This window comes from Carex rostrata, chromosome 30 (genome assembly GCF_964058835.1).
Source record: "Carex rostrata chromosome 30, lpCarRost1.2, whole genome shotgun sequence".
Lineage (NCBI taxonomy): Eukaryota > Viridiplantae > Streptophyta > Magnoliopsida > Poales > Cyperaceae > Carex > Carex rostrata.
The window spans coordinates 3,418,130-3,440,238 of record NC_135947.1 but is presented as its reverse complement, the minus strand read 5'-3'; the positions used below and the strand labels follow the sequence as shown (position 1 = coordinate 3,440,238).

The window sequence follows — 22,109 nt, the reverse complement described above, 5'->3', positions numbered from 1 at the left end:
TATGAAATAATATCTGTTTTAATCATTTTGCCCCTGATACAGTCCGATCTATTAATTGTTACTAATGTTGTTCACTTTGGTTCTCTATTGGCCTGTAACACTAGAGGAAAACGCCACCCAGGAGCGAGCTGCTTGGCTGCTCCCAATGTAATAAAATGCAGACTATGCAGCCGCATAAAATCTCAGCTATGCAGATTAATATGCTGATTTTACAGTCCGCTTAAAATATTTTATATTTTATTTTAACTACAAAAATACGGATTCTGATCGGATATCGGGTATAAAACCGAAACCAATTCGTAATCCTCCACCAGACTATATTGTCCAGTTCGAAGTTATTTTGAAGGGGAGTGAAGAGGGCTTTATTTATGGAGACTCTAGCGGCTTCAAAATATTAGTTTAAAGATGTGGGACTAAAGAAAACCGGTTTTACAATTGAGGCGCCGCGCCCCAGGTTCATTACTTTATCATTTCCTTTCACGTGCTCCATTTATTACAAAGCTTTTGGGCCAAGGATTAGTTCTCTTAGGGCCTGTTCGGCCAGATCACTATTCACGTGGGAAAAAAAAAATTCAGTTCAACTGAATTTTTTTTTCCCACGGGAACAGTGTTTTTCAGTTCAAATTCCGTGCCCGCGCCCATTCCCATTTGTCGGCCGAACAGGCCCTTAGTTTAAAGACGTGAGACTAAAGAAAACCGGTTTTACAATTGAGGCGCCGCGCCCCAGGTTCATTACTTTATCATTTCCTTTCACGTGCTCCATTTATTACAAAGCTTTTGGGCCAAGGATTTGGGCCATGAATGCTACCTTTCATTTTATTTTCTTCATGCTGGCAGCAAAGGATATAGACAAAGTTTGTTGTTAGCATAGCACATTCTGTAAAATTTTGTTATTATCAGAATCAATACCTGCATCGATGTACTTAATGTATACACAGATTCTTTCAGATTTTGGATCACGCTATTACAATCATGATTATATTATGTGCATATATAAGTCCATATATAATCAAAATACTAAATATTTAATGAAAAATTCGCATATATAAAACCACATAAAAATCCGCATATGCGGCCGTATACCGTATATGCAGTATGCGGTGACCTCCTGCATACCGCATAGAAACCGCATTTTATAACATTGGCTGCTCCAGACTATGGATGATGTTCCACTTCAGGAATGGGACCCAACTACAGCAGGATAGATAGTGGGCAATCCTGAGGATGAAAGAAATTCTCACTAAAGTATATTGCTTGCGTATGCCTATATGGATATGGCACTAGTACAAAAAACTCCTTTACTGACTGTTAAAAAACCCCTTTACTGACTGTTATTGAGGCGTCACTGATGGCGCCGCCAGTATAGGTACTCAACACTGACGGGTAAAAAACAGTCACTGTAAATAGCCTACACTGACGGTTTAAAAAACAGTCAGTGTAGGGTGCCTACAGTGACTGTTTTCTTAAAAAACAGTCACTGTAGGCACCCTACACTGACTGTTTTTAAAACAAAACAGTCACTGTAGGCACCCTACACTGACTGTTTTCTTAAAAAACAGTCAGTGTTGGCGTAAAAATTTTGGCATGATTCTGCCTGTAACAGGGCTAGCCTCCATATTTTTGCCAGCCATATATATTACTATACTACATTAATTGACTGTTAAATAGAAGATCATACAAATAATATACACAACATAAACACAAGACAACACAATTTAATAACATAACATATTCATTCACAAAAAAACCACACTATAGTAAAATATACATAGTAACAAAATATACATTTGAAATTAACAACATTACATTTGTTATGACTAATTTAGAAGTTGTCCAAGAAAAATGTACACCATTGTCGAGTTATTGAATGAAGTTGCATCGTTGTATATTTTTCTGTCGGTAAATCACACTACATGAATACAAATTAAGAAGTTAATTTTATCCAAGTTATATGAAAAATGAATCAATTTCAATCATAAAATACATTAGAAAAAATGTCAAATTCCGTAGTGACTAAGAAATACTTTCACTCACAGGCTTGAAGATGCAGGTTATGCTGTTGGTGCCAGAGTTCTTGAACTTCTGTCACAGAGACAAAGTAAACAATTATTTAACATAGTAATACAGTATATTTTTTGTGGTTGCTTCCCACTAATTTGTTTTTAAAAAGAATAGTAAAGTACTGGAGGAATTTTATATGAAAAAACAATTGATATAAGAATATTCCTACTATAGAGAATGCTACAAGTGTTTGCCTTCTTTTTGCCATATGTCCCACATCTCATTCGTTGTTGGAACCTATGAAAAAAAAAACAGAAAGTGCCATAGAAATAAATTCCTCATTTGTAGAGGCAATCACATACTATACTTCACCATATGTGGTGCCTCGAGATATTCAGTAGTCAGAATATTATAGAGCATATTACAAGTTGTCTAAATAAATGTTGAAGTATCAAATCTTGGTTGAATCCAGCAACAATGGTATCTACTGAAAAGACAATAATTATGTCACTTTCAAATAATAGACTATGTTACTTTCAAAAATGAAAACCAATTTATTTAGAGATATATTGTAAATTTGACAATTTCGTTCTGGAAAGACAATAATTATCAACATTCGAAAATGCACTAGATTACAATTGCTTTAGTTATAAACCAAACTCAAATTGGCTTTTGAGGAAAATAAACAGGATCTATTTGTAGTGAATTAAGAGTGAAATAAAATAGAATACAAACCAGGTGCCACCTAGGGAGAGGGTGGTAACATCTTCATCGGGAAAACAAACATCAGCCTAGCAAATGCGAAAATCAAACAAATTAATTCTCATAGTAAAAAAAAAAATAGATAGATTTGATTGAATCCGTGTATATAAAGATTATAACTTTTTCTTTCCCTTTCTTTCACTTCAAAATTGAATTAAGACCAAGCACAAATAACTTTTCCCATTTTTCCATATCCGATTTGAACAAAAAAATAACAGGGTCATTTTACTGCTTGCTATTCCATTGTTCTCGCCAATTAGAGAGAGCAGTGGGGAAAATGGAGACAACACCTTCGTCCCAGGTGAGAGGCTTGTAGAGCACAGCCGTCAGGCTGTCGTCTCCGGACTCCGGTGGCCACCTTCGCAAAACCCCACCACATCGCCGACGGGAGGCCACGCACCCCTGTCACCAACGCCAAAGCCATTTCCATTTCTGACAATCCTCTGAAAGTGTTTTATATTTTGATTTATCTGTTTGGTTAACTATAATCCATAGAGAGAGAGAAACAGCTGCGGATTTAGTGAATCAGATCTAGATCTGGGAGAAGAGAGGAAGTGAGGTAGTGCTGAAAGATAGAAGGTGGGGGCTGACCACCGCTTAAGGAAAGGGGAATCGGAGAAAAGAGAGGAGGGTCGCAGTTTTTATTTTTAGCTGAGAGAAAGAGAGAGTTTTCAAAAAAGAGAGAGAGGAGGGCGGGGGAAATGAAAATTTTTGGACATAATGGAAGGGAAATGGCGCAAATTGACGAGGAAATGAAATTTTCAGAGCGGGAGGGATATGTTCTAAAAGAAGATGCAAATAGTCACGGGAAAATTTGTGCAGTTTGTATTTAATTGTGACCGTTCAATTTTTAAGCCGTCAGTATTGTATTCAACACCGACGGTTCGCTTACTAAACAGTCAGTACAGGATATTAATACTGACGGTTCCAAAATAAAAACAGTCATTATATGACTTTAACACTGACGGTTTTGAAATAAAAATAGTCAGTTTAGTATATCAACACTGACGGGTCTAAAACAAAAACAGTCAGTAAAAGTATCAACACTAACGGTTCCGAAATAAAACAGTCAGTGAATCAAAATTACAAAAAAAAATGAAAATAAAATCAACATAAAAGGAAGTTTGGAATCGGACCGTTCATTTTCACACGGAAAATCAACGGTCGATCTGTAATGAAATCATTCCAAATCTATTTTAAAATGATCAAGGTAGAACATTGAACGTAACCAACATAAAAGTTCAGAAGTTTTATTATGTATGAGTTTCGATCCAACACAAAGTGTTTATGACCATACGATGCTTCAATTTTTGGTCAACTAGATGGATGGGTAAATAAAAACAAATTTTGATCAAACTTGGATGCAAAACAATATATGCAGTGCTCTTTAATTTAAACGGTTCTGATCGACCCACGAACAACATATTCTTGTGCATCTTCATTAATTCACGGAACGAGAGTTTATGTTTTATGTTCATGCATAGAAGATGTGAGTCATATATGCAACATGCATGTAATTTAATGTGTCAAAATCATTTGATTAAACAATAAATGTTATAACATTAATTATTGCATAAATATTACTAATTAATATAATTTCCATTACCAAATATTTTCAAATATTAAAGTCAAATTTTGATATTAATTGTCTAATCACGTATTATTACTAATCATATTTATTAAATCAACACTGACTGTTAATAAGATAAAACAGTCAATAAAAAGTTCAATAGTGACGGTTCTATTAAACCCATCAGAGAGCTAGGTTTTTTTTATGAAACATAACAGAGAGAAACACTGACCCTTTTCTTAAAAAAACAGTCACTGTAGAGTATACTATCAACACCGACCCTTTTATTAAAAAAACAGTCACTGTAGGGTGAGGCAACACTGACCCTTTTATTAAAAAAACAGTCACTGTAGACTATACTATCAACACTGACCCGTTTATTAAAAAAACAGTCACTGTAGGGCGAAGCAACACTGACCCTTCCTTTAACATAACAGTCAGTGTTGGTATACCGCTCAACACTGACGGTTTTCTAATAAAAGGGTCGGTGTAGGTGGTGATCAACACTGACGGTTAACAAAAAAAAGCAGTCAGTGTTGATTCACTGACGGTTGTTTACAATTGAACAGTCAGTGTTGAAATTCTTCTTATTTACGATTTTGTCACGCAGTCTCTACACTGACTGTTACACGTTAAAACCGTCGGTGATTGACGGTCAGTGAAAGGCTTTTTTGTACTAGTGGGTTTATCTTTTATGTTTTGTTTGTGCTCTGCGTGGCCTAACTCTATTTCATCTTTAGTATTTTGAAATTTTTGATATTAGTTTCTGGTATTCTCTACTGCTTATTAGGTGCTTTGTGGAGCTTGACTTTACCTGCGTATGTAGTTTGTAAGTTACTTTGTTTCTATATGAAACGGGCTTTGTGCCTTATTTCCAAAGAAAAAAAATAAATAACGAGGCGTTTGTCAAACCAACTTCATGCACGTATGCTCTGGCATATATGTTTTCTCACAGAATCTAATTAAATTCTCGAGTTCAGAACTGCCTCATGATGTACCTTAATTTTACAATGACTTCCATTTTATGTATTAAATTCTTTGAATCATGAGAAAAGTCATGCGTTATGTTTTGAGCAAACAGTTGATTCACACGAAACCGTTGTTGGATTTAGTTACGGTGACATGAAGAAAAACAGTTTAAACACTATATATAAAACAAATTAAAAAAAGTGCTTGCTAATGCAGAGACCAGAGGGTAAGGCATTAGGCATGAGCGCATGTGTCACCACGTTAGCATGAAGAAAAACAGTTTAATTAAACACTATAAAACAATTTTAAAAGCTGTTTTTGCTGATGCAGAGGCCAGAGTGTAACATAAGCTAGCGCATGTGCCCCAATCACATGTTTAATAATAATAATCCTCAAGGCCACGACTTGAAAAGTTGAAACTATATATGCTAAGAGAAAGGAAAAGAAACAATAAGGGATAATTGCAGTCGTTTCCTCCTATCTCACCTACCACAAAGTGTTGTAAATAACGGTATGCATGCGGTCGTCAGACGGACAGGATACCGCCAAGCGATTAATCGGTATGCGGCCGATTAATTAGAATTATGGGGACAATTTAATGTTTTTATTAAATTTATGTATATATATCATAATTTATTAAAAATAATTTATTTAACTCATTAAACGTATCAAATAAACTTAATTTAACTTAATTTCATTAATATAACATAACTCTACACTTATTTTTTTTTAACGCATAAGCACTTTACATGTGTATGTAACACATTTATTTAATGAAAAAATAAATTTAAGAGTTAAGTTTTTTTTCAAATACTAATAACATATTATGTGAAAGAAAAGAAACATTACAACATAAAATCACTAAATTTAGTTTATAATAACAATTTAGTTTCGATCAATTGATAGCGCACAAACAAATGTTATCATTCATAATTAAGGTGTCTCAATTCATATATGCACTATGCACAAGACATTTAGTACTTTTTCAGAATTTATAGAAACTTAAAACAATCAACTAACAAAAAAAGAGAAAAAAAGAAGTAAAAAGAACACTCTTGTTGTAGTAGAATCTCACACAGGGGCAGAGCTACTGTGTATCAGGGGTAGGCAGCTGCCTACCCCTGGAAAAAAAAAATTTGGACCAGGTTTTCTAATGGGCTTGAAAAGTTTGCCTACCCTCGGATTAAATTATGCCTACCCCTGGCCCAATTGTTTCACAGCCCGTTAGGAGAAGTGAAGAATGCTTCAATCTTCATCCCTCCCGCTCCTGGCTCCGCTCCGTTAGGGGAACAGAAACAACCACACGATGACGCGACTGCCTCCGCCTAACCCTAAACCGCGCGACTGGCTTGGCTCCGCCTAACCACGCGACTGCCTCCGCTCCGCTCCTAGCTCTAAGCTTCTGACCACACCTCATCCTCTCCGCGAAATCACGCCTCTCCGCTCTCCTTGAGACCGTGTTGTCAGTGAAATTGCGCCTCTCCGTGACTGTCAGTGAAATCTTTGACCACGCCTCTCTGACCTCCGCTCCTTGCCGTTCTCTACTGGTCAGGTTAGTTACTAGTCGGGCTGTCAAGTTCTTGGTGGAGAAAGTGTTTGATTGGTTTGTAGGACCAAGGATCATGAAAACCATGAACAATGATTTCAGAGATTTGAATAGTGGGGGTAATTAATTAGGTCCGATGCTTGTAATTAATTTGATTTATACTTGGGTTGATTGCATGTGAATTTTTTTTTTTTTTGGGCTCATGAGGTGAAAATCCTAGTTGGCCTAAATGTCAGATTATTTTTTCTTTAATCTGGAAACTGAGGTGCTGACTACTTAATAAAAAGCTGAGAAATTCAATTTTGGTATGTTGTTAGGACGCAGTTTATACCAGTGATTATGTTACATTGTTTCTGTCAAAAATTTGAGACCCTGATTAACTATGTCATCCTGCACCGATTTAATATTGGGGCTAGAAATTGGTATTTGTACAATTTAATATCCGCCTACCCCTGGCAAAATTCCTGGCTACGCCACTGATCTCACATGCAGTCCAATGAGCACGCTGAGGGCAGGCGGATGCAAATTTGCGAGTTATAGGTAGAAAAGGAAATTTGTTATGCCGCAATCAATCACGTCACGGAATGTCATGTCACGTTACATTACATCACATTTGCGTCGTGTGATGTGACTATTTGCGTGACATGTCCGCATTCGAGCGAAAATTTATATACGTCACGTCACGTCACGCAAACTAGTCACATCAAAGTATGAAACATAAAGTATCCAATTTTTTGAATTAATTTTCAAATTTTTTTTATACGCATATAATATCCAGGTTTTTTTTTAGTGTAGATTCATTGATATCGATACTCATGTAATACTGATTTTTTTTATTCTGAATTTTCAACAATTTAAGTTAAAACATAAAAAAAAAATTGATGTGATTAATTTACGTCATGTCATGCGTGATCATACGTGACGTGATTGTCCAACACTATTTTAATCACGTCACGTCACATCACGTTACGGCATGTTCCATATTTCCTTTGATATTATTGCATTACAAGATTGTGAACGTGTGTAGCATAAAAATTCCACTGTAATTTATCCAAAACACACGTTTTTCAAGGATTAATGAGTAATTGTTCATTGTTAGCTAAATGGTGATTTAGATTTAAGGATCCCACGGTAATAGGTAAATGAAAATCCATTCTAATTGCTAAATATGATTCTACTGGTTTAGCTTCTACTAGATTTTTTTCCGTTTTGGGTTAGTATTTTGAATCTTACAAAAATATTTAATTTGGGCATTAATAGGATTGTAGGTAATGGTAGGGATACTTCCTTTTGGTTAGATAGATGGCATGGTAATTGCTCTTTATATTGTGTCTTTCCTAATATCTTTATAATTGCATTTAATCCATCAATTACTGTATCTGTTATGTTCTCTAATTTTCCATTTGGTTTGAAATTTAATAGGCAATTAACGAAAATTATCATTTTTGAATGAAATCAGCTAATGGGGCTCTTCCCCTTCCATTCTTTAAATTCAAATCAACTAGATAAAGTTTACTGGAGATGGGTTTCTACTAATTTTTTTACAGTTAACTCTCTTTATAAATGGTTATCATTTAGGGGTATTCCTAATAATATTTTTAATAATCTCTAGAAAGCAAAGATTTCTCTTAAGATCAAAGTTTTGTTTGGTTGTTTAGGCAGGATAATTAAACTTCTTACTAAATGCAATTTAATAACTAGAGGTTGGCAAGGCAATGTAGATTGTGTATTTTGTAGTGCCCGTGAGATTGTAGATCATCTTTTTGTTACTTGCCAATTTATTTCTACTTTGTGGTCTTGGATTGGTAATCATAACAATTTTATTTATAATTGCACGCATGTATTTGACCTATGGAATTTTGATTATTGGATACTTTTAAAGGATACATTATTGGCTGAATTAATTAGGACAGCTACTTTGTGGATTGTTTGGTTAACTAAAAATAAAATTTGTTTTCAAAATTTACAAGTATCATATATTAGTTCTGTAGCATCTTCTATAATTGCTATAACCTCATATTGGTGTAAGACTCGTTTAGATAATTCATATTTCAAGTTATCAGTTTCTCATTTGACTCAGATAAGTACCATGATAGTACTATCGGACTCGGACTCACATGACATATCCAGCCCTCTATTAGATTCAGACGTGGACCCTTTTTTTGGTTTAGAAGGGTCGGACCTTCTGTGTGACAGGGTAATATTTGATGCCATTGATGCGGCTACGAATTCCTGTCTCCTGATTTGTCATCTTCTACTGGTATTAGTGATATTAGTGGTATTTAGTGGATTTTCTTCTGTTCTTTGTTGTTATGTTAGTATTGTATCCAAAGGATATTCTTTTATGTAACTATGTTTTGTGTTTTGTGGATGATAGTTACTAGTTGGTTGATGTTTCACTAGTTAGGTCTATATTCAATGTTTTGTACTAATTTTGTATGAAATATGTTGTTTCGCAATGAAACATGTGAAATATATCCACTTTTGTCAAAAAAGAAGAAGAAGAGAGTAATTGTTAGGCAAGATACAAGGGAAGGGTTATTGATGTTTTTTATATTGAAGTATTAAATTTATTTTCACTTATAATTTATGCAATATAATTCAATTAAACTGCAACTGCATGTTACATCTTTCAAATAGAAGCACATATATCAAAATAATAAATAATCACAAAGAAAGAGATATTTCAGCCAAAAAAATTAAAGGTCCAAACTAATATTAAAATATTCGAAATTTTAACTATTTTAGAAAACTCAACTATAATCCCAATTCCCAACAGAGGTATACCAGTGTTTAACTGTTTCAAAAAATTCAGGATTCAGAACTTCAATTATAGTTAATATTTTTTGATCCATTAATATAAGAGCAAATTTAGTAATTAAATTCGAGCTGACATTTTATAATCCATTAATATATATATATAGAGAGAGAGATATATACTGGTACTGCTGCCCCTAATGCGACTATGAACCATAGCAGTAATCTATAGAAATAATAATCCTGAGTAAAACAAAATCTTTTCTTCATAGAAGCATTTATTGTAGCACTCAATCACACAAGTTAACTCAGTTCTCGCACTGGCAACTTTCTAGTAGCTTTGCAAGCCTTTGTTATTTTGTTCCCTGAACGTGAAACATGCACCAAAAAAAAAAACAGTTAGAGGGAAGAATTAAGAGTTCTATACTGGTGCACAATTATTATTATTTAAACCCTCAATAAACTCTCAACTGCCTGCAACAATTAATTAGTAATAAAGGAAAGAAAAAATCTGATAACAGAATTTTCATACTGGTGCATAGCGTTGTCAAGGGAGATGATATTCACACTACTGAATTTGTAATTAACACAACAGAATTTAAAATTTAATATTGATTGACAAGTATGCCCTTACTTATTAGTCCAACAGTTATGACGTTTGTCATACTAAATTAGTACATCTTTAGTTTTCTTTTTATTTATTTTTTCTTTTGCTTATGTTTCCTTTTATTTCAATCGAATAAAATAAAGAGAACTTTATACTGTTTCATAGTAATTAGATCCTTTTGATTTTTTTTATTAAATATTTTAATTTTCCTACTTAATATGCACAGAACAAAATAATAATTAAAGAGAGAAAACAAAATTGCATGGTAGTGAAATATCAAATTAAAAAAAAAAGAACTAACTGATGCACAGTATAATAGTTATCTAACAATGATATCAGTTGGGCAAAAATCAATTAGTTAACTACACAATTTATAATAATAAGAAAAGAGAAATATTTTTTTGCAACAATTATAGTTATTTTTTTTAATCAATAAAATTTCTAAGCGATTCTTTTTAAGTTGAGTAATTAATTTGATTATGTTTTGTTCTCATTTTCACAAAAAAAAATTCAAACCTCAAATGTTAGATGTAATAGGGGAAAAGAAACTTTTACAAAATATACTGATTAATTCGTTGCACAAAACATAAATTTTAATTCATTTTATATTATTTTCATTGATTATATTCAAATTCAATTCATGAATTGAACTTGATTTTGGTCCAGTTGATTTTATTATTCCATAACCATTATACTTTTCATTAACTAGTTCTTTTATTTAATTTTATATTCCTCTGCGATGCAACTTTTTATTTCTCATGTGAGTCACGTTATTCTTTTGTTTGGTGCATATTAACTTGGAGAATTAAATGTTTAATAAAAAATAATCAAAATGAAAATAGTATCAGGAGTTATATTTATTTTGTTAGATTGAATAAAAGGAAACTACAGCTGTGCTAATTTGGTATGAGATAGCAATAATTGCTAGATTAAGTTTTTAAGTAGGGGCATATTTGTCAATTAATTTTAAATTTTATGTTGTGTTGTGTTAATAACAAATTTAGTTGTGTGAATATCAGCTCCCCGTTGTCAATAGTACCAACACCTATTAATTAGTAATAAAGGAAAGAAAAAGACTGATAACAGAATTTGTGTAGAATTAGCCTGAAGGCTCTGTACCATACAATAATTGGTGTTTTCGAGTTATATTTTCGAGATTTGTATTTTAGGGATTTCTGGACTTGTGTACTTGGACTTGGGATTTTTTTAAATGGGACTGAATTGCATTTGTTAGACAATTTTACTATGGGAACTTTTTTTAATTAAGCGCTGGATTCAAAATAAATGTGAAATATAATCAAACTTGAAATATAAATATATAACTATTTTCAAAATAAAAGTTCAATAATATATTGTAAAATGAAAACGGGATAAGTTTCGAATAACTCAAACTTCAAACAAAATGGTTAAAAAGGGGAAAATAAACCCCACCCAGCAATAGTTTAAATCCTATTTGAAGAAGAAAAAAACGCAGCTGACTGGGAATTGAAATATTGAGAAATTGTAACAACAAAAAATATTTTGATTTTAGAAGTTCTGAATCGCTCACTAGGAATGATTTTCTCCATATTAGAAAAATTAGAAGAAAAAAAATGTATGAATATTGATTATCTACAAGAAAATCAATAGAAGCTTCATTAATCAAGCAGCTCGAACAACTATTTGGATCTCAAAAATTAAGAGTTGAAGGCGTTACATCGACAGATCGATACTACCGAAATTTTTATTAATACCATTTAAAAAAAAAAACACACACACCACTGAAATTGAAGAATTCGAAAAATATATGCTAGGGTCTCCAAGTCAATCTACGAACCCTCAAAAACCTAAATATTAGTATATTACAATACATTTTAAGATTTTTAGGAGGACATCAACGTCAATCTGCGGCACTTCAAAAATAGAGCCACAAATTGAATTGGAAACCTTGGTATTTTTTGGATCTGTCTCGCCCCCCTCCCTTTCCGAAAAGTGGTCATACACGCAAATCCAACTTTCATAGTCAAAGTTATGGATGTTTAAAGTTTTTTCGAAAACTAAATTTTGAAAATTCATAACTAACTGTAAAAAAATTCAAATAAATTGAAATTTATGTCAATTATGTGTATTTTTGAATGCTCTACATGCCGGTGTAATCACTTTTGCAGTTTGGTCCCTGTATCAATCCATACTTGCTGATTTACCAGCAAATGTCAAATTTGATGTTTTTAGTGCATTGCACTATACCAGTGGTTTTTCCCTAGTACTTGGCTGCTGAGTATGGACTTGGTACCATACCAGAGGTCAATCTAGCGTGCCTGTGCATGGACAGAGATCTAATTTGAGATTTGAACATATTTTAGTAGCTCTAAACTATTGTTTTAGTACCAGAAATAAAGAAAAGAAGATCAACAAGCTGTCAGAGCTTGAAAATTTTGTAATCAAGGCCAAGTCCTTAATTAGTGTTATCTTTATGCTTGTGATATCCAACTGACAAATCAAATCAAAGTTATAAAGAGTTATGACATCACTTCATAAATATATTAAATGTCTTATTTTTTGGTATACAAGAAAACTTTTTTTTCACAAAATTATTTTAATCAAAATATCAAAATCTCTAAAAAAAAAAATAGAGGACCGCCCGGCCCCCAGGCAGTCTGCTAGAGGATTTGGGCCGCCTGTGAGTCTAGCTGTCAGGGTAGTTTAAAAAAAAACATAATGCGGAGACAGTTTTAAAAAAAAAATCTTTTTTTAGAGTATTAATAAAAACGGCTGCAATAGAAGCACTACTATTTTGATATGTAACTAGGAGTGTCAATAGGGGTGTCAATGATACTCTTTTATCCGTTTATCTGATCCATAATGTATTCAATAAAACCAGTGTATCACAACTCAGTTGACCTGAAGTTTTACCGGATGGACATTGATGGAATGTCCAATTCAGTTCTGATAATATTAATTATTTTGCTAACTAACTTGATATGATTATCTGTTGCTTCTCCTTTAAACAATTTCACCAAGAAACTATTCAATCGGGCTCTATATAAAACTGACGTAGCAATTCAACCACACATGCACTAGAGACGAAGAAAAAGAAAGAACCCTAAAGAAAGAAAGAGAGCCACAATAAGAGAGAACTTGAGAAAGAAACAATGGTGAATTTTTTTGAAGCACAAAAACCCTTAATACATTTCCTAGTAAAGAGGGCAGGCCTCCGCCAGCAATTGGTCGAGGTTGAGCCTGGTACTGTCATGAGCTTTTTGGTACCAAAAGATAAAGCGACCAAGAAAAGAGGTACCATAAATAATGAAAAAGGCAAGAGAAAGAAGGAAAGGCCGTCGGTTGTGCTGGTGCATGGATTTGCAGCTGATGGTATTGTGACATGGCAATTCCAGGTTGGTGCGTTGGCAAAGAAGTATGACGTGTATGTACCGGATTTGTTGTTCTTCGGTGAGTCTGAAACCAAGTCAAAAGACCGGTCACCCGTCTTTCAGGTAAAGATTTATTGTTATTTTTAATTTTAAATTGTTTTTGTAATTAGATGTTAAAAGTTGTTAACGAGGCGTTTGTCAAATCAACTTCAAGCATGCATGCTCTAGGGCTTCAATTAATATGACATATATTTTCTCACAGGATCTAAATTCTCGAGTTTAGAAATGCCGGCCTCATGATTCCTTTTACAATAATTTAATTCCATTTTTATGTAATTAATGTATCAGGTTTTGACACTTTTGAGCATACAGTTAATTCACAATAACTTGTTATTTATCTAGACCTCTTTGTTTAGACTTTAGACCTTATGCAAAAAATAACAAATATAACCTATTTTCATTTTATTTTCGTTAATTGCCAAAACTGCACTACCAAGTTGAATCAAACCAGTTACTGTTAGCAACATCTATTCCCATTTCCCAGGCTAAACATGTACTGCCACATCTATTCCCAGGCTCAGTGTCTGATTGCGGCTTTAGAGCAACTAGGCGTGAAACAATGCACCGTTGTTGGATTTAGTTATGGTGGCATGGTGTCATTTAAAATGGCAGAGATCAACCCGAACTTGGTTCGTTCATTGGTTATTTCTGGTTCGATCATTGCCATGACCGACTCGATCACTGATGCCACATTTGAGCGGCTCGGGATGAAATCGTCTGCCGAATTACTATTACCGGAGACCGTAAAGGGGCTCAAGGCACTCAATTCGTTAGTAATGTACAAGAAAATATGGTTCCCAAATTTCCTCGTTAAAGACTTTCTTGAGGTATGTCTTTTAAAAGTATATCCTTAATTTACCAGTGCATTAATTGTACATCCGAAGTGTCTTCTAAAAGTATATCCTCATTTATAAATTTGTTATCATCCGAAGTGCATTAATTTGTGTAGAATTAGCCTGAAGGCCCTGTACCATACAATAATTGGTGTCTTTCTGAAAAAAAAAAGGAGGCACTGTACAATCCAATAATTACTGTATATATAGACAAGCGATTTTTGTGTCAGAATAATTTTTTTTTTTCACTCGTATATGCCATCATGAGCTCGTGAGTAGAAATAGATTCGTCAAATGGATATGAAACATTAGTGAATACAACTTTTACCAATGGTTTTTACTAAAAAAACGTTAGTAATTGTATTTTTTTTTAAATCATTTTGTTGATATGGCTAGCAATAAATATTAATTCAAATGAAAATACTTTCAATGAAGTACGAAAACATCACATTATCACAAATCAAATATACAATCTACTTATACATATAAATTAACTCATTATAACCAATTTGCTAACTAAAAATAAAAAAAATACTACAGCAAAATCCTAGATGTAACGACTACATACAATACAATTATGCCAACAATTATGCCAACAATTATTCCTAATGGTAAAGAAAAATAAAAATAAAAAAAATAAAAGAAACAAATTGATTACAAACTTCAACTAAAATTTTGAGTCACTAAACGACTTTTTATTGCTCTAAAACGTGGGATTTTCAAAAAGTGATCATATGTCCAAATCGGAATTTTTTTGCAAAAAGTAACATTTGTTTGAAGTTTCTTTTGTCTTCGGCCGCCTTTGATGAAAATCTCTCTTCCCTTGCCTCGTCCCTTATTTCCCTCAATAAATAACATAAAATTCATAAGAAAAAAACAAATTAAACGAAGAGAGTGAATATGCTTGGAGTAGAGAGAGAAGATGATCGATTTGGTGACTCAAGAGTAGAGCAGGACAATATAATTTGAGTTGAGGTACTAAATTCTCAGAATTGGTGAATACGTAGAAAATAATAGGAGCGGTTCCTTGAGAGAAAAAGACTTGTACTGTTATCTGTTAATTATATTTTGTAACGATTCATTAATATAAAACAGTTGGTAAAAATATATAAGAGTCTAGACTTTTCAGGAAATAGGGATTTGAATCCGAGTTTGTTCTTTGTTTTACAAAAATATCCAAATCAGTATTTGGAAAACTATCCAATCCGTTTATCCGGATTCAGACGGATAGTTCCGTTTCCGTTTTCAGGCCTATATACAATGATCCAAGGAAATAAAAGTAGACAATAGGAAATTTACACTATTAGAATTTTTGTTTTTTTCAAGAGCAGGAAAAGGGCTTGTTCCAACGGGATTCCGTTGGAATAAGCCCAAAAATCATTATTTCCAATGGTATTCGTTGGAAATACTACCGTCGCAACAAGTCTCGTTGAAAATAGCCAAAAAATTGGTCATTTCCAAGGGCTACGCCTGAGTATTTTCAATGCAAGACCACATGGGCCCCACAGTATATTTTCAAGGGTAGACAAGGTGGGGACCCACTTGACCTATTTCATGCGTAAAGCTTCATGATATTTAATCGTAGTGTGCATAAATATGTTAATGGGTAGAAATTAAAATTTTACAAACTAACATTTTTAATTTCTTTTTTATAGGTGCTATGGATAAAAAAAATCGGTCATATATATCTTCAAACAATTTTAAAATGTTGAGGCTACCGTTTGGTTTCTTTAGGCCAATTTATACTTTGAACTTTTTGTAGGCAAAAATTACTTACAAAATGGTGTTGGTTTTTCTTTTTATACGCAGGTTATGTTTCACCACAGGAAAGAAAGAGCAGAGCTGCTTGAAGAGTTGGTGATTAGGGACAAAGACGCAACAATACCTGTCTTACCCCAGGTAAATTACAGATTTACCAGAAACTTTACGTCAATTGAAATATATAATACAGAATCATTAGTAGCTTTCTATGTCACCTTGGGTATATATATATAACGCTGAATCAATAATCATTTGCAAAAATAATTTTACAAAATCATAATAATTGTTATCTAATCATTATTTTGTGACATAATTTGTGCAGAAAATACTACTACTATGGGGAGAGAACGACAACTTGTTTAAAGTTGAACTTGCCAAGGACATGAAAGAGTAAGTATACTATATTCTCTTACAGCATGTATTTTATTTTTATTTTTAATTTCTCTTCTCAAACTTCATAATTTTGTTCAACTCTGGTTTACATAGGCAACTAGGAGAAAAGACCACAATTCAAACAATAAACAAGGCAGGACACCTTGTTCACCTTGAAAGGCCGTGTCGCTTCAATAGGCTTTTGAAAGAATTTCTTGCCACTGTCACAGCTGAATATTAAAAGAAATGAATCATAAATCGTGATAATATGCAAGAAAACATTATAGCAGTAACATCGGTGTTCCATTCACGCGATAATATTATTTATATAATTGAAGTGTTGGAGTCTGTTATTTGTATAATTGTTTTATTTTGTTGCGTTATTTTTGCAAGTGAAATGAATATGCATACTTTAATTTTATTTATCATCCTGCATTGTATTTAGTATTTACCTTTAAGAAAATTAACTGAAAACGTTATATTATGTTGTTGATATTGATTACTTGATGGTATTTTCTTATTATCGAGCCGGCTAGTATGACATCGGTGTCACATGACACTAACTTCAAAATTAATTGAATAGACTTCAAACGACTAAACCAAACCATTCAAACCAATCTACTTTATGAGTGATGCATTTACATGCAAACTTTTTATATTTTCGAATTATTTTAGTATCAAATCAAGTCGTAAAAAAAATTAAAAAATTAATGTATTAAAATTAACTTAAAAACTCACACATTTGATCGCTTTACTTGATACCAAAAAAATTCAAAAAGTTATAAATTTTACATGTAAACGCACAACTAATGAAATAGATCAGTTTTAACAGTTTGAATTCACCGTTTGAAGTCAATTCAATAGATTTTGAAGCTGGTGTTATATAGACTGAAATGACACCGATGTCTAGCCATACTCATTTATCTTTGATAAACATCATCAATGAGAATTGGATTTTGGGCCTGATCTCAGGCCGGGCATAAGGAAAATTAACAAACTGGGCTGTTGGGTCTTTGAATTTAATTTTAAGAAAAAGGAAAGTGGGCTTTTGGAATCAGCTGGAAATTAATAAACTAAATTGCGCTGCTTCTCTTGTTGTTGGTTAAGAAATTAATTAAAAGAGAAGTGTGTGTGCCGAGATTTGTATTTTAGGGATTTCTGGACTTGTATACTTGGACTTGGGATTTTTTTAAATGGGACGGAATTGCATTTGTTAGACAATTTTACTATGGGAACTTTTTTTAATTAAGCGCCGGATTCAAAATAAATGTGAAATATAAATATATAACTGTTTTCAAAATAAAAGTTCAATAATATATTGTAAAATGAAAACGGGATAAGTTTCGAATAACTCAAACTTCAAACAAAATGGTTAAAAAGGGAAAAATAAACCCCACCCAGCAGTAGAAAACAAATAAAAGTCTGCCGAATTTTGCGAAATTTATTGGATAACTTTACAGGAAAAATATAATAATTTAAATCCTATTTGAAAAAAAAAAAAACGCAGCTGACTGGGAATTGAAATATGGAGAAATTGTAACAACAAAAAATATTTTGTTTTTAGAAGTTCTGAATCGCTCACTAGGAATGATTTTCTCCATATTAGAAAAATTAGAAGAAAAAAAATGTATGAATATTGATTATCTACAAGAAAATCAATAGAAGCTTCATTAATCAAGCATCTCGAACAACTATTTGGAATTAAGAGTTGAAGTCGTAACATTGACAGATCTATCAGTATATTATAATACATTTTTGAATTTTTAGGGGGGCCTCAACGTCAATCTGCGGCACTCCAAAAATAGAGCCGCAAATTGAATTGAAAACTCTGGTATTTTTCAAATTCTCCAATTTAATTTTTTTTTCTTGGATAGTGGTATTAATAAAAATTTCGGTCCATACTATGCTCCCTTCATATAATACCATAACATCAATTTATATAGAGGAGGGTTAAAATGCACCATCTTTTTTGTGCTCCTAATGTGCACTCTCTCCTCATATCTTCATTTTTAAAGTTTAAATAGTTGATTCGAACCTACCAACGTGTTCTGCATATTAAAATGTGCTTGGATACCAAATTTTAAATTTTTTGGAAATTTTTTATTATTTTTTCAGAATTTTTTTATTAAACTAAACAATAATAAAAAATTCAGCACAGTGATGATTTTCAAAAAATTTGAAAAAATAGTAAAAAATTTCCAAAAAATGTAAAATTTGGTCTCCAATCACATTTTAATATGAAGAACACGTTGAAAGGTTCGACTAGACCATTTGAACTTTGAAAATAAAGATACGAGGGGAGGGTGCACGTTAGGAGCACAAAAGAGAGGGTGCATTTTAACCGTCCTCTTTATATATATATAAACATTTGAATAATGTTCAATCTACATAGGACTAAAAAATTATCCAGTGTTGTAAGTACTAGACGGTGATTATTAATTGCTGCTTAATTTTCGATTCTAGCTAGGTCCAAATTAGTAAGAATTTTACTGGCTGAGATTTGAGAGAACCCACTATAACTGCAAAAATAATTTATTCCAAAAAAATAAAAATAATTTTTAAATGTTTGACTAAGCAGAAGCACAATAGAAGCTTCTTTCCCATAATTCAAGGAATTGGAAGATTTGTGGTGCACGCAAATGCTGTAATATTAATTCCAGATTCTGAACTGTACAAAGTTGGTTGGAAATTTGGAATTAGGTCAGACTGTTGATCTAACTACCCATAAAATCCTAATCAAGAGCATTTGTATTAGTTATTTATTAGTGTTTTTGTTTAATTCTGGGTATAATCTGTCGTCACCAAAAGGAGAAGGATTAGTTGCGTTTAAACCAATTGTGCTTTAAAATAATAGTATCCCAATTTAGTGTTGTTTGTCAATCACATAAATGCACATTAATATTAAAGTCTACACCAATTTCTAATTTAGTGACAAAGATAATGATATCCGTGTATGAGATTGCATATTCGAAACCTGTCTACAGTTTGGAACCATTAAAAAAATAATTTTACCGTTTTGTTCCATTAAATATGAAGTGAAAGTTTAATTATTTGACACCGATGGGAATCGGATCAAAATTCAGTCCCAAGTAGTTGTTTAATCTGCATCAAGATTCGTGCAAATAACTTTAAAATTTGTGTTAATTAGATTTACACAAATCTTGATGTGAACAAGACGGTACAAATACAATATTCTGGCACCTTAATTTTTTCTCAAATACATGGTCCCAAAGAGATTTTTTAGACGATGCATGTTATGTATATTGAGAGTTAGGCTGGGGTGCTATGGATAGCATAGTGGCCTCTATGCTACGGCTCAATATTCGAGTTTTCAAAATCCAAACGGTCGATTCGAATCGTTCATCTTATTCTCCATATTAATATCTGCTTGGAGACCAAATTTTACATTTTTCTGAATTTTTGTACTATTTATTAAGTATTTTACAAAATTGTTGATCCAATGGTGGCTGCACAAAACAGTAAAACCGTTGGATTAGCGATTTTCAAAGTGGCTTAATAAATAGTAAAAAAATTTAGAAAATTATAAAATTTGGTCTCCAAGCAGATATTAATATGGAGAATAAGATGAACGGTTCGGATCGACCGTTTGGATTTTAAAAACTCGAATATTGAGCCGTAGCATAGAGGCCACTATGCTATCCATAGCAACCCAGCCTAACTCGTATATTGAACCATAGATTGATGTAAATTGTCAAACTTGCAATTTTTTAATTTAGTCCTGTACTTGTAATGATATTAATTATTTTGTTTGGCATGAAAGTTACTGGGCGTTTAATTGGCGGGGTTGACTAGGTATCATTCGGCTGATCTCACATTGAATCTTTAATTGGTGCAACGGTACCACCCAACTAAATTATATACAAATCAATATAATAATACTAATAAACGGTAATAAGGCAACAGAACTGAATTGGAGCCTAGCTAATAGCGGGAATGCTTGCATTTTAGTTTGTATTACTTCGAAAGGTGTGTCCATTTCTACAAGTTTAATATAGTTGATGAATAGATTTGGAAAAAAAATATTAATTTTAAAATTTATTTGGAAAATTGTTCATCCTAACTAAAATTAAAAATATTTATTGTGACCGAAAGAAATTTGCATCTTTAAGATTTTTTATAATAACTAAAAGTTTAATATTAAAGTTTATAATAACTATATTTATTGTGACCGAAAGAATGTATTATAATGGTCAACGATTTATTTTAACCACTGATGGAGAATTATGTAGCAATTCAATCCTATCAGTAGACCTCAACAACCAACAACTACCCTCCATGAAATTTGCGGTTTCTTTCCTCCTCTCCATTTTATACAATAATGCATGTAGCACAGCATCCTTGTTGACATTTTATTGCTTCTCAATTGTCTATAATAAAACAATTAGATATTTCGAAAATAAATAAATCAAAATATTCATAATTTAGAAGGCCTATTTTAAAATCAGTAAGAAATGCTTTAGATGAAGGGTTCACTTCCATATAAGCAAAATCAGCAACCCCTAGGTGATATATTATAAATATTATATATATTGTTAATAGTAAATTATAATTAGTTTACACTTATAAATATATTTAATACATAATCGTTCGTTACTCAAATTAGAATGATGACAGAAAGAGAAGTAAACGAAAAGTGATATTTCTCCAAGCGCATTTTCATCGTTGTTCAAAAATATATGTTCTAAAATATAGAGTCCGGCTAATGTCATAACGTTATAATTTCAACCTAAGTTATAACGAGTCAGTTTTTGAAATTTCAAAGTTCGAATAACCGATCCGAACCGTTCATCTTGTTCTCCATATTAATATGTGCTTGGAGACCAAATTTTATATTTTTTGAAATTTTTTTACTATTTGTTAAGTCACTTTGAAAATCGCTAATCTAACGATGCCTTTTGGTTTTACTATTGCCGTTGAATCAACGATTTTCAAAGTGGCTTAATAAATAGTAAAAAAATTCCAAAAAATATAAAATTTGGTCTCCAAGCATATATTAATATGGAGAACAAGATGAACGGTTCAGATCGGTTATTCGAACTTTGAAATCTCAAAAACTGACTCGTTATAACTTAGGTTAAAATTATAACGTTATGACATTAGCCGGACTCCTAAAATATAGATATATATTTCAGTTTCTTTATTAATATTTTGTTACTTTTTTTCTCTCTTCAGTTTAACTGAAGGGAAAATTATCTTAGAGAATTGGACGTGAAAAAAATTAAAAATTAAAGAAAATGTGTTTTGATAGCGGTCCTTAGTTATTATTTCTTCCCATTTTCTAATTGATCATCGCACAGTGAGAAAGAAGCATTAAAAACTGGACATATCCTTTACCAACAACAAACAGAGAGATTTTAAATGTTCGCTCAGATTATTTATTATTATATTTATTTCGCTAACTCGCTCCGATTCCCTGTTGCTTGCCCTTTAACAATTTCACCAAGACCTAACTATTCAAACGGGCTCTATATATATATGACCGACCTAGCAGTTCAACTAC

General features: G+C 32.4%; 1 protein-coding gene across 1 annotated transcript; it reads left to right on the top strand.

Annotated features, from left to right (window-relative positions):
- Positions 1 to 13,286: 13,286 nt before the first annotated feature.
- Positions 13,287 to 16,835, top strand: LOC144546947 (uncharacterized). The gene is made up of 5 exons (XM_078295535.1): positions 13,287 to 13,685; positions 14,138 to 14,449; positions 16,265 to 16,354; positions 16,539 to 16,606; positions 16,703 to 16,835. The coding sequence occupies exons 1-5, from the start codon at positions 13,344 to 13,346 to the stop codon at positions 16,827 to 16,829; spliced, it is 939 nt and encodes a 312-aa protein (XP_078151661.1). The 5' UTR covers positions 13,287 to 13,343; the 3' UTR covers positions 16,830 to 16,835.
- The last annotated feature ends 5,274 nt before the right edge of the window (positions 16,836 to 22,109 follow it).